At 37.8% G+C, this 11,090-nt stretch overlaps 2 protein-coding genes across 6 annotated transcripts; one reads left to right on the forward strand and one right to left on the reverse strand.

Moving 5' to 3' along the window:
- The first annotated feature begins 673 nt into the window (after positions 1–673).
- LOC121782251 (diacylglycerol kinase 2-like) lies at positions 674–7,311 on the forward strand. Of its 5 annotated transcripts, XR_006046281.1 has the most exons (10): positions 675–974; positions 1,089–1,254; positions 1,853–3,051; positions 3,748–4,114; positions 4,330–4,406; positions 4,521–4,640; positions 4,752–4,916; positions 5,132–5,269; positions 5,849–6,057; positions 6,639–7,311. XR_006046281.1 is itself a non-coding variant. In XM_042180007.1 (8 exons), the coding sequence occupies exons 2-8, from the start codon at positions 1,945–1,947 to the stop codon at positions 6,002–6,004; spliced, it is 2,130 nt and encodes a 709-aa protein (XP_042035941.1). In that variant the 5' UTR covers positions 674–974; positions 1,089–1,944; the 3' UTR covers positions 6,005–6,335. The 5 variants fall into 5 exon arrangements, 1 of the variants encoding a protein (XP_042035941.1); XR_006046280.1 differs by having other exon boundaries at positions 674–974; positions 1,089–3,051; XR_006046283.1 differs by lacking the exon at positions 1,089–1,254 and having other exon boundaries at positions 674–974.
- An 80-nt stretch (positions 7,312–7,391) lies between these two features.
- LOC121780723 (2-methoxy-6-polyprenyl-1,4-benzoquinol methylase, mitochondrial-like) lies at positions 7,392–10,321 on the reverse strand. The gene is made up of 8 exons (XM_042178355.1): positions 10,146–10,321; positions 9,845–9,971; positions 9,658–9,719; positions 9,015–9,173; positions 8,733–8,877; positions 8,376–8,447; positions 7,825–7,933; positions 7,392–7,649 (listed from the first exon to the last, which is right to left on the reverse strand). The coding sequence occupies exons 1-8, from the start codon at positions 10,228–10,230 to the stop codon at positions 7,548–7,550; spliced, it is 861 nt and encodes a 286-aa protein (XP_042034289.1). The 5' UTR covers positions 10,231–10,321; the 3' UTR covers positions 7,392–7,547.
- Positions 10,322–11,090: the final 769 nt, after the last annotated feature.

Consider the following 11,090-nt stretch of genomic DNA (forward strand, 5'->3'; position numbering starts at 1 on the left):
GGACATAAATACAGTCGGGTTTAGAGATGTAGTATATCTCGCATATCATCGTTTATTTGGTAATAATTGTTTTTTCTTAACTTTATGAAATGTCAAAGAATTCAATTAAACATCTAATTTAATTAAAAATGATATAATTAAAATCTTAAATTTGCATATATTCTATCATCAACAGAATTAAGACCCATAATCATCACATGCTTTTATAAATATATTAAAAATGTGTTAATTACTTTTTTTTCTCGTGCTCAATGAATTCATATGAACAAAGCACATTTAAATATATAAGGAAGTCATACATATTTTTGCTAAAATAACAAACACGGTTTAAAATAATGAAAAACAATTTCACAATATCAATAAATCTATGACTTTCACATAATTAATCATAGATTAGACTTATTTTATAAATTAAAACATTCCATTATAACTTATAAATACATAAGCAAAACATGTACTATAACTAAACATAAAATAAATAGTTAAAAATCAAACACATAAGAAATTACGAATTAGTCTATATGATAAACTATACGAGTTGAGGTATTATCATGTCGACATTATAATCACCGAACCAAATGTGCCAAATTCGAAGAGTACATGTTAAGTTTAGATACGAACCCGATCTGCTACACTCACATTCAATCATGTTTAGATACGAACCCGATCTGCTACACTCACGCTCAATCATGTGTGGCAATTGCGTAATTGTGATTGGGCAGAGAAAAACGACAAGAAAGCGTACAGTTATGGGTTGGTCCTCCGTGTTTTTCGCGTAGGAAAGTCCCGCCACGTACTTTCTCTCTCCTCAATACTCAAAGCGACAGCTTCCTTCCTCCTCATCAATCTTCCCTCCTTACTTTATTCATTCTTTAATATCGCCCAAGATCTCCCTCCCACCGCCGCAAATCTTGGTTTCTCCTCCCCTTCCTTCAATATCGATCTCTCTTTACCGTCCAATTCTTTCTACGCAGGTGAATTCTCTCTCTCGAGATATGCGATTTTTTTTTTATTTCATCGTTTTCTTTTTGGGGTTGGGATGATCCGCGGGTAACTATTGGAAATCATTGTTTCTGCTCGATTTATAGAGATGCGCCGTGCAATTTGAGAAGGGAGGGTATGCCACGTCAGCGAATATTAAGGACACGTGGAGCAGCTACTATCTAACTACCAAGAGAGAGAAATAGGAGAGGAATAGAAAGGGGAGCTGGCTATAAGTAGGAGCAGAGAATAACAACTCGATTCATGAAAATGGTGTGTGCGCTGAGTGCTTGGGCTAGGATCGTGGATCCGTAGCATTTACCTTGGTTACTTCTATCTTGTTTATTGTTATCAATTCCTATTGTATCGTTCATTTCTTTATCCGCTGATTATCGATTCAATATCATTCGATTTCTGCATTTCGTCTTCGTAAATTGTTGTTTTGGTGTGCTCTCTGGTTTTGGGGTGTATTTGATTGGTGTGCTCATCCGTTCTATCGATTTGTGTATTTGATTTTGGTTTAAGTTGCATCAAATCATGGAGGTAGTGATCGATTGGAGCTCTTCGTGTGGTGTCGTCTCTCATACCAGAAAAAGGATGCAACAATTTGGTGGAATTTACTATGTTTGTTCATAATTAGCTGTCTGATCCATTGAATTAGATTGAGCGCGAGAATCTGGTCTTCAATTTTAGGGTTTGAATGAGTAGATTTACCTTGTTTATGCATGTGATTATCTGAATATTGATTAAATACTAGTATAGCATTTTTGCTAATTGCTACGTTTCTGGAAATAATGGTTGCCTCGTTTTGTGCTGCTTTTGGTCATACTTTTTGGGGATGTTGATTTTGATTCGTCATTTGGTTTGGTAGTTTCTGTAGGTAAGGATTTGTAGAATTTAATTTTCTACAGAAACTGTGGAGCTCCCTTTGGAATTTTGAAGAATAATGAAGTGTCATTCACAATGAATGAACTGAGTATTCCTCTTCTTCGGTTCCTTGCTAGTTCGAGTTTGGATTCTGGATATATCTTTGGATGGCTGATTACAGGGTCTTTTGGACTTTTAGCTATTGTTTATGCCTTCCTGAAATGGCAGAGATCGATGTCCCTTAATTGGCTTAAAGCTGCTTCCAGGGCAAAAAAGCAAGCGTGGAAGAATCTAAAAGTTCCCCTATCGCATCATACATGGGTGGAAGATGTTTCATCTGGTAGTTTGCCATCCACATGCTGTGTTTGCCTAACTTCTCTTGTCTACCCTCAGAACATAGGAGCAAAATCTATATCACGGTCCCCAATACATAGGTGTCGTGTTTGTGGTGTGGCAGCTCATTTTCATTGTTCTCAGTTTGCAGCAAAAGATTGTAAATGTGTTGCACAAGCTGGTTATGGTATAGTTCAGCACCACTGGTCAGAGAGATGGTTTAATCTTGATGACAATCCGGAGATGTCAGCCTTTTGTTTTTACTGTGATGAACCTTGTGGCATCCCTTTTATTGATGCATCTCCAGCTTGGTATTGCTTATGGTGTCAACGGATTATACATGTTAAGTGCCAAGTGAAAATGTCCGAGGAATGTGGTGATGTTTGTGATCTAGGTGCTCACAGAAGAATCATTCTTTCTCCCATATGTGTCAAAGGTGTCGAAACTGAGACATTAAGTTCCATTACTGAAGAAATTATAGCTTCTACAGTCCGTGGACAGGCCAGAAAAAAGAGGCATCGGAAGAGGCATGGAAATCGGTCCACTAGTGGTAAGCAACCAGAAAATCCAACTGCCCAAACAGCAGTTCTTACTGTCCTTAAGGGTCTTGTTGGAATTCAGACTTCTAGCAGTGAAGATGATAATGATCATTCTTTGAACATTAGCAATGGTCTTAATAAGAAAAGCACAATGAAAGCATCAGCCAATAAGAAGAAATCAGTTGATGCTTGTGACAGATTAAAAAACTATACCATTCTGGATTTACCTTCAGATGCAAGGCCTCTTCTGGTCTTCATTAATGCCAAAAGTGGAGCACGAAACGGGCATCTCCTGCACAGAAGGTTGAACATGCTATTAAACCCTGTACAGGTAGAAGTTTCAGATTGCCATGACTTATAATTCTCCCATTCTCCTTTTTTAATATTAATTTGTTTTAGTTATGAAGAATGGTAAGTTTGGCATTGTGTACACTGAAGTATCTCCATAAGAATACCAAATTAGAACACATGATAAAATATTGCAAAAGAAAACTCGTGAGTAAGAAGGAAATGGCGAAACTTTTGGTGAGCTTGAAATTTAGATGGATTATATTAATCTAGTGAACCTCACTCTAACTGAACTACACCATGTGATTAGTACATCATCTTTGTTTCTGCTGCCTTCTCAGCAAGAATGAGCATGCCCAAGTCCATGAGTATGCCACCTCTCTTTAAACTTTATTTTAGTAGGTGTATTTCAGTAATGTTTCAGAAAAGTTATCAAAGAGGATAAATTTTAAAGATCAAATTAGTCTTTTTAGGTATTGGTTTATTTAGCTCAACAAAATGAAGATTGAAATATAATTATTATAATGTAATTTGTGGAGTATTCCGTTATGGATCTGAAAATTATAATATACTTTATACAACTGTTACTCATTTACTTATTAGTTAGAGTTTTCCTTTAGGAAGTGGAGTATAGAATTATAGACTTAATGTGAAAGGTTAAATTGTGCCTCTCACTATTTCAAAGTGCACTTTAACGTGTAGTTGGTTTCTTGGCTTATGATTGGTTGTTCTTTTCCAGGTAGTTGAACTCAGTTCCTCCCAAGGTCCAGAGGCTGGCTTAGAGCTGTTCAGAAATTTGCAATACTTCAGGGTTTTGGTTTGTGGTGGTGATGGAACAGTTGCTTGGGTCCTTGATGCAATAGAGAAGTACAATTATGAGTCACCTCCACCAGTTGCAGTTCTGCCTTTAGGAACTGGAAATGATTTGTCAAGGGTCCTGCACTGGGGTGGGGGATTTTCTGTTGTCGAAGGACAAGGTACCTTGAGCACTTTCTTGACCGATGTTGAAAATGCGGCAGTAACAATGCTCGATCGCTGGAAAGTCAACATAACAGAAGAAAAGTCACCAAGTACCGTAAAATCAAAGTTCATGATGAACTACTTAGGTAATGTGCAATTATTTTCTTTTAGTACTACTTTTGGTTTGAGGTAGAAGTAAGAGCCTTCACCATTTCTGTTATGGCAGATGCAAAAGAGTAAATTTCTTTGACTTGTTTCTTTACTGGATCCAGATTCTTTTTAAGTAATCAAATGTTTTGTTTTATCTTGGGTTTTTGTTCTATCACTTAATTTGACTAATTCTGTGGTTCTTAATCTACAGGTATTGGATGTGATGCAAAGGTTGCATATGAGTTTCATACAGATAGGGAAGAAAATCCAGCAAAGTTTTACAGCCAGGTATGAAGTTTGTAACCTCTTGCCTACTTAAATTTTGTTAAAATGTGCACTGGCAACTTTATACAGACCTTGAATTAAGTTTCTCAAAGATGGCTAACGTACATTTTGGAACAGTTTTTAAATAAACTTAGGTATGCCAAAGAAGGTGCTAGGGATATGATGGACAGAGCTTGTGCAGACTTGCCATGGCAAGTCTGGCTTGAAGTTGATGAGAAAGATATTGAGATACCAAAAGTAAAGCCATCTCCTTTATCAAATTCCTATTCTCATGTGTCTGATATAATTTCTTATGTTCATTTCTCCGCGTGCTCAAGAAATTTCTTATATTGATTTTTGTCCCTTCAGGATGCTGAGGGTTTAATTGTGCTGAACATTGGTAGCTATATGGGTGGAGTTGACCTTTGGCAAAATGATTATGAATACGATGACAATTTCAATCACCAGTACATGCATGACAAAACGCTTGAAGTTGTCTGTGTTACTGGATCATGGCACCTGGGAAAACTTCAGGTTTGAATTTTTACTTAATCGCATGTGTCTATTAACCTTAGTCTCAGGTTTATAGTTGATTGATTGTCGAGTAGTCGTCACTTATCTCTGAAGTTATGTCATTTGTGATTATCTCAGCGTTGTACGTTAATGCATTTAATATGGTCTGAAGTACTTGCTGAATGTGTGATATATATTTTGCATAAGAGCAACTAACGCTTAATTTGTTCTTGCAGGTTGGACTTTCACAGGCAACTAGGCTAGCACAAGGGAAAGTTGTAAGGTTACATGTGTCCAGTCCTTTTCCTATACAAATCGACGGGGAACCTTTTATTCAGCAACCTGGATGCTTAGAAATAACACATCATGGACAGGTATTTAATCCGCTTTATCGAGAACTATTTCATGTTCCTTTATCTGATTCTTGTGTGCAAAATGCGGACGTTTTGAGTTCGTGCGTCTACTCATCAGCTCCGTATGCATATTGATATAATATAGACATGGATCGAGAAATATGATGTTCATATACACATATCAATGCTGTCTGTGATCGACTTATACACAACATATTTGGATTTGAGTACTATGAAGTAGCTTCATTTAAATAGTCACAAACCTTGTTTTTTTTAGTGTTCTTCTCGGTGACTCATTTATCTATAAGAGCTAAAGTAACCTTTCGACTATTTGCTTTCAATTGTCACTGTCGACATTTGCCATCGATCAACTGTGTTGCCTCACAACTCTTATTATACTAGAGTATCATTTATAGACTGTTCAATAGCTTAACGAAAAAAGTTAATGATGTTGCTAAGAGTGGACATTTGCACCTTGCAAACTTCACCTGAAATTTGAGTCATGCTTCATGGTCTATGGTCTGCACGAGTTCCACACATCTAGCATGAGCACTGTTATTTTCTTTGAACTGAAAAGACTCAAAACTCCTTTGCCGTTAGGTGTTTATGCTTCGAAGAGCATCTGGGGTGGATGGACCTAGGGGTCATGCAGCTGCCATAATGACGGAGGTGTTGGTAGATGCAGAATGTAAGGGAGTTATAAACGCCTCGCAGAAGAAGTTACTTCTGCAAGAGATTGCCCTCCAGCTCTCTTGATCATTTCTCACTGATCGATCCTTCACAATTTTGCCATCACGACAGTCAGACAGGTATAGCTGAAGAACATGGTTTTCGATTTCTTCTAATTCTTTGACAAAGTATAGTTCGAACTACAAGAAGCATGTAATATAGAAGTTTTGTTCGAGGTTAACCCTTTCTTATAGGAGATGTTTTGTTTTTTCCCCCTTAGGATTTGTCGAAGCAATGTTTGTTTTCTTCGACTTGAAATGTATTTCAGATGTACTAGAGTATTACGATAGTCAATAGTATACAAAGCGATTTCAAACATACAATATTAATATTCCATTTGTACTTTTCAAAACAAAAACCGTTCTCGATTATGGGTTTACATTCTTGCATATTTGTTTGAGTTGCATCTCTAAAATGCTAAAAAAATTCCGGCAGAGCATTTGATCGGATGATCTCCTAATTGTTTTCATCTTCGATTCTAACATCGATATTCTCTAAATCATTGAGTGTGTTGTTGAATTATTAAAAATGTTTCGGATAATTTGTTGAGCTCCCAGCCATTTAAGTCCTGTGTGATGGATTTCACTTTGAAAATGTATAAATGTTCAGGATTCTTTCTTGTAGTTGCTGGTATAAATGCTAGCGAATGTTTCTTGAGCAGATGATGAAGAGGTAGAGAAGGATGAAATCCTTTCACTGGTGAATGTCACGGAGAAAGCTCTGCAAGTGCGAGATGAAGAATCCCGGTCAGTCATGAAGAATACAGCCAAGTCAGGGGCTGAATACTTTGCGAGCAGATCATATCACGGTCTAGACATAAACAGCTCGGATTCGCTCCCGGGGAAATTTTTGGCTGGGAGAAGTGGTAAGGCTTCGGGATACAAGGACGAGAAGGCAGAAGTATCTCAGTCCTAATATGTATTTCAAGTGAAAAATGCAATGCTCGTTTTTTTTACTATAGGACAGGTAAAGCTCATCTGGTCGATAGATATTAGTGTTGCTCGATAGGTAAGCTCCCCGTATCGCTAGGGGGGCCTAATTTTCCCTTAGGGTCAGCCGAAAAGTTGGGCCGCCCCCCCTATCTGCAGATTTTGTTGAAGAGATCGTTAACCGATGTCGTTTTGAGAAATTTTTTAAACTTCCGTTGTGAAATTACAGTTTTAGCTATGAGCCGTGCATTAGATTTGGAGGTGTAGCAATAGAGGCGATGTAAAAGTATTGCATTTAAATACTTTTGCACATTTTACTTGAAAACTAGATGAATACTACAATTTACAATTTAATCATTAGATACAGACTATTCTTATCTTTTAATACCACGCAAAAATTTTGTACATTGTGTCATCTCTGTGTTGTTTTAGAATAAGAAGGTAGCCTTCCATCATTTTAGTCAAGATCAAATCAACCATGAAAATGCAATAATTCTAGTTTAATATTTATTGGTAAATGAACATATTGTTTAACCATTTGAAACAGAAGTAATATCTACACAACATTTGTGAGCTAAAACTATCTATTTCATCTGATAACCAAAACAAAAAGAGCATACACATCAAACAGAAAATGCAACCTAAAACTTGAGACCTGAATGGATGGCGACGACACCTCCCACAAGGTTTTCATACTCGACCTTCTGGAAACCAGCTTCTTCGATCATTTTCGCAAATTTCTCCTGCAGTTGCAAACAAATAATCAAGTAATGTAATTAGAATGTCGCAGCAATTATCGAACAGGAAAGTATTAACGGTCATTAACACAACAATGGAAAAAAGTAAAAAAACAATGGATGTTACAATCAATGCCTGAAGAAATTCGGCGGGTTTTATGAATCTGTAAAAGCACTTTACCTGTTTGGGGAAGCGGCGGATACTCTCTACCAGATACTGATAAGATTCACGATCACCTGCAACCAGCTCTCCCACTTTCGGGATTACTGCAAATGAGTAATAGTCATACCTACAAAGACAAGCATTAATCAGCAACTATCAGAGGATATATATCGAGAGCAAAAACCTTGCCTAAACAGTACCACAGTGAATCTATATAATTAACATCCATTTATTTAAAATATGTGAGAAAGAATCATCGAGTTCAGTTGCCTTGACCAATATCCTCACCATAAGACTAGTGATTACCAACGAAATTCCACCTAGGATTCAAGATACAATCTCACTGAACCATCTACCATTTACCGTCAAAGGGGTGCAACCATAGGTTGCTATATCTGGGTAAAAGAGACGAAGAGTTTGACTCCACATAAAGATTACATTGATGTTTAAGTGTAATTCCATGGTAATGAGTAATGACTACGGCAATGCTACATAGTAGCATATAGCAAACAGCATGAACAGAATATAGGTTGTATCATAGGGACATAGGGTACATCGGTAACACTTACAAATCTTTGAAAATTGGAAGTTCCACATGGCTGAGTTCGAGACAAAGAAATCTCCCCCCTGGTTTAAGCACCCTTAGAAGTACAATAAGCACAAGTTAGAATGTTGAAACTAGTTTCAATCATGTAGAAAAATAAAAAAAGGGAATTCAAGTTTATGATATCCAAAGTATTACATGTAAAAATGTCAAAACGCATTGATTTCTCAAATTGCAATCAGAATATAAATGATATCCTTAAAGAATCATATACTAAACAAATAGTCAATAATAAGAAATGTAGTGATGGGAAAATGCAGTATAATGTTGTAAACATAAACATATAAAAGAAAGTAAGGCCAATATAGAATCGGAAGGTAACCTGTAAGCTTCTGCAAGAGCTTTTTCTATATGTGTTACATTCCTTATTCCAAATGCAATTGTGTAACCATCCATTGTAGCATCACCAAATGTTAATTTTTCCGCATCTCCTTCAACCCAAACAAGAGATTTATTGTCTCCCAACCCTGACAGTGATACAGGAAAACACTCCATTAAGAGCATGAATCAGAATTGATATTTTGAGAAACAATATGTGTGGGATATCGGAATATGAGATTTCATTTTGCATAAGCGGAGTACAGAAAATAAAGTATTGCCATACCTCTGTCTTGGGCCCTCTTTCTGCCAACACGTAACATATTGGGGTTAATATCACATACAAAAATTTGAGTTTCTCCAAGGAGAATATCATCATGACTATCTCTTACAGCCCTATGTGCAACGCTATGGATACTGTCGAAGATTCTGAAAGCAACATCCCCTGTGAAATTTGAGAGTCTCGTTACCTAAGCAGATAATAAGAGACCAAACAGGCCTAACTATCAAAAGAATAATACCCATGAATTGTGTTCCCCTGCACTAAAATGAAAACAGAAAAGAGATAGCGAGAAAGCATATCAATTTATAAGGTTAAGAGTTAAATAGCTTTTGAGTTTTGACATTGACTAAATGGCTCCAAGGTATGCATTGGTATTCTTCCTTCTTATTGTAAATACATGACCTATATCGATAGGCCATGTAGAAGAAAACATTTTATTAACTAAAAAACTACCATCTAGGGAGAAATCATGGATTCCTGATTGTCATAGTCCTTTATACGGTACCTCAAATAGACCAGAACAATAACAGATACGCATCAATTTTTTTTCAACCTCACACTTATGGCATATACATACGTTTTGGATAGAAAGCTATAAACTGAACTTTTTACACTCATTAAACTCAATTCCATAATCATAGATCACCTGTGCCACCAGCCACATCAAGATGCTTCATTCCAGGAAATGGATTCAGCTTGGAAACCAACCTACACAAATTCGAAAACTGATAAACAACCACATTTAAAGTAAGAAACACACATGAAAATCATCTCATGCTCCAATCCAGCTCAGGAAATGGAAAATCAAGTAAGCAAATAAATGAAAAACCAACCTTTCTTTCCACAATCTATGCAGCCCACCACTCATTAAATCATTCATCACATCATAACTCGAAGCTACACTTGTAAACACATTGCCAACCATCTGGCTCTTCTCATCCTCCCTAACTTCCTTAAATCCTAAAGCAGAAGGGGAAAGGCACAATCAAAGATTGTAATTTTCACGCAATTCTAAAATAATAAAAGTTGAATTGCACATAATCACACGTTTTATCATATTATAATCATATAACAATAAATAAAAATGACAAATTTCGCAAAAAGGGGTAAACTTAGAGAGATAGGAAGACTTGCCGAAGCTAGTAGCATGAGAGTGCAAATAAGAGCAAAAACGCGAATCGTTCCGCCTCAAGCCCCGGTAAATCGATCTCATCGCCATAGCTAGAGTAGTTAACGGTGATTTCTCAACTGAATTCCTAAATGTTCGAATTAACAATCTGAGCTCAAGCAAGCCAAATTCTTCGAGGACAGCCAATTCGAAAACTGTTTCTAATTTTCTTTTATTTTTAAGGAATTTATTAGAGCATCTCCAGTGGCGGACGTCCGGTCGGACATCAGGTCGGACGTCGCGACGGGCGACCCGGACGTCCGCCATTGTGGCGTTTGGGGTCGGATACGGACGTCCCGTGAGGACGTCGGGTGTCCTCGGACGTCCCGTGAGGACGTCGGGTTTCCTCGGACGTCCCTGCGACGGACGTCCGCCACTGTGGCAAGGGTCGGACGTCCCGCTCGGACGTCCGAAATTTTTTTATTTTTTTTAAACCCTATATATACGGCTCGTTGAACTTCATTTCATTTGCACCACTTGTTGTTAACAAGTTTCTCTCTTCTTTTACTACAAATTTCATTTCTACTTTTAATGGAGAACGATAGGAACTCCCCGGCCAGCGGAAATGCGACAACAGTACCGGGAATGGGACAGATGGGTGGGATGGGTGGGATGATGTCCCCTTATATGTACAATTGGATGGGACAGATGGGCGGTATGGGTGGTATGATGCCCAGGGCAGCCGGGATGGGGGCATGACCCCAAATATGATGATGTCGGGGATGGGGATGGGGGGCATGACCCCAAATATGATGGGGCAGATGGGTGGGATGATGGCGGGGATGATGCCGGGGATGATGCATGTGGGAGGGGGTGGCAGGGGCCCTGAACCACTAGCGGACGATGTCTATCGGCCGGTTGTGGATATGCAGTCTACTGATACCCCTTCCACTTATGTTCCGGATACTCAG

This window comes from Salvia splendens, chromosome 20 (assembly GCF_004379255.2).
Source record: "Salvia splendens isolate huo1 chromosome 20, SspV2, whole genome shotgun sequence".
NCBI classification, from domain to species: Eukaryota; Viridiplantae; Streptophyta; class Magnoliopsida; order Lamiales; family Lamiaceae; genus Salvia; species Salvia splendens.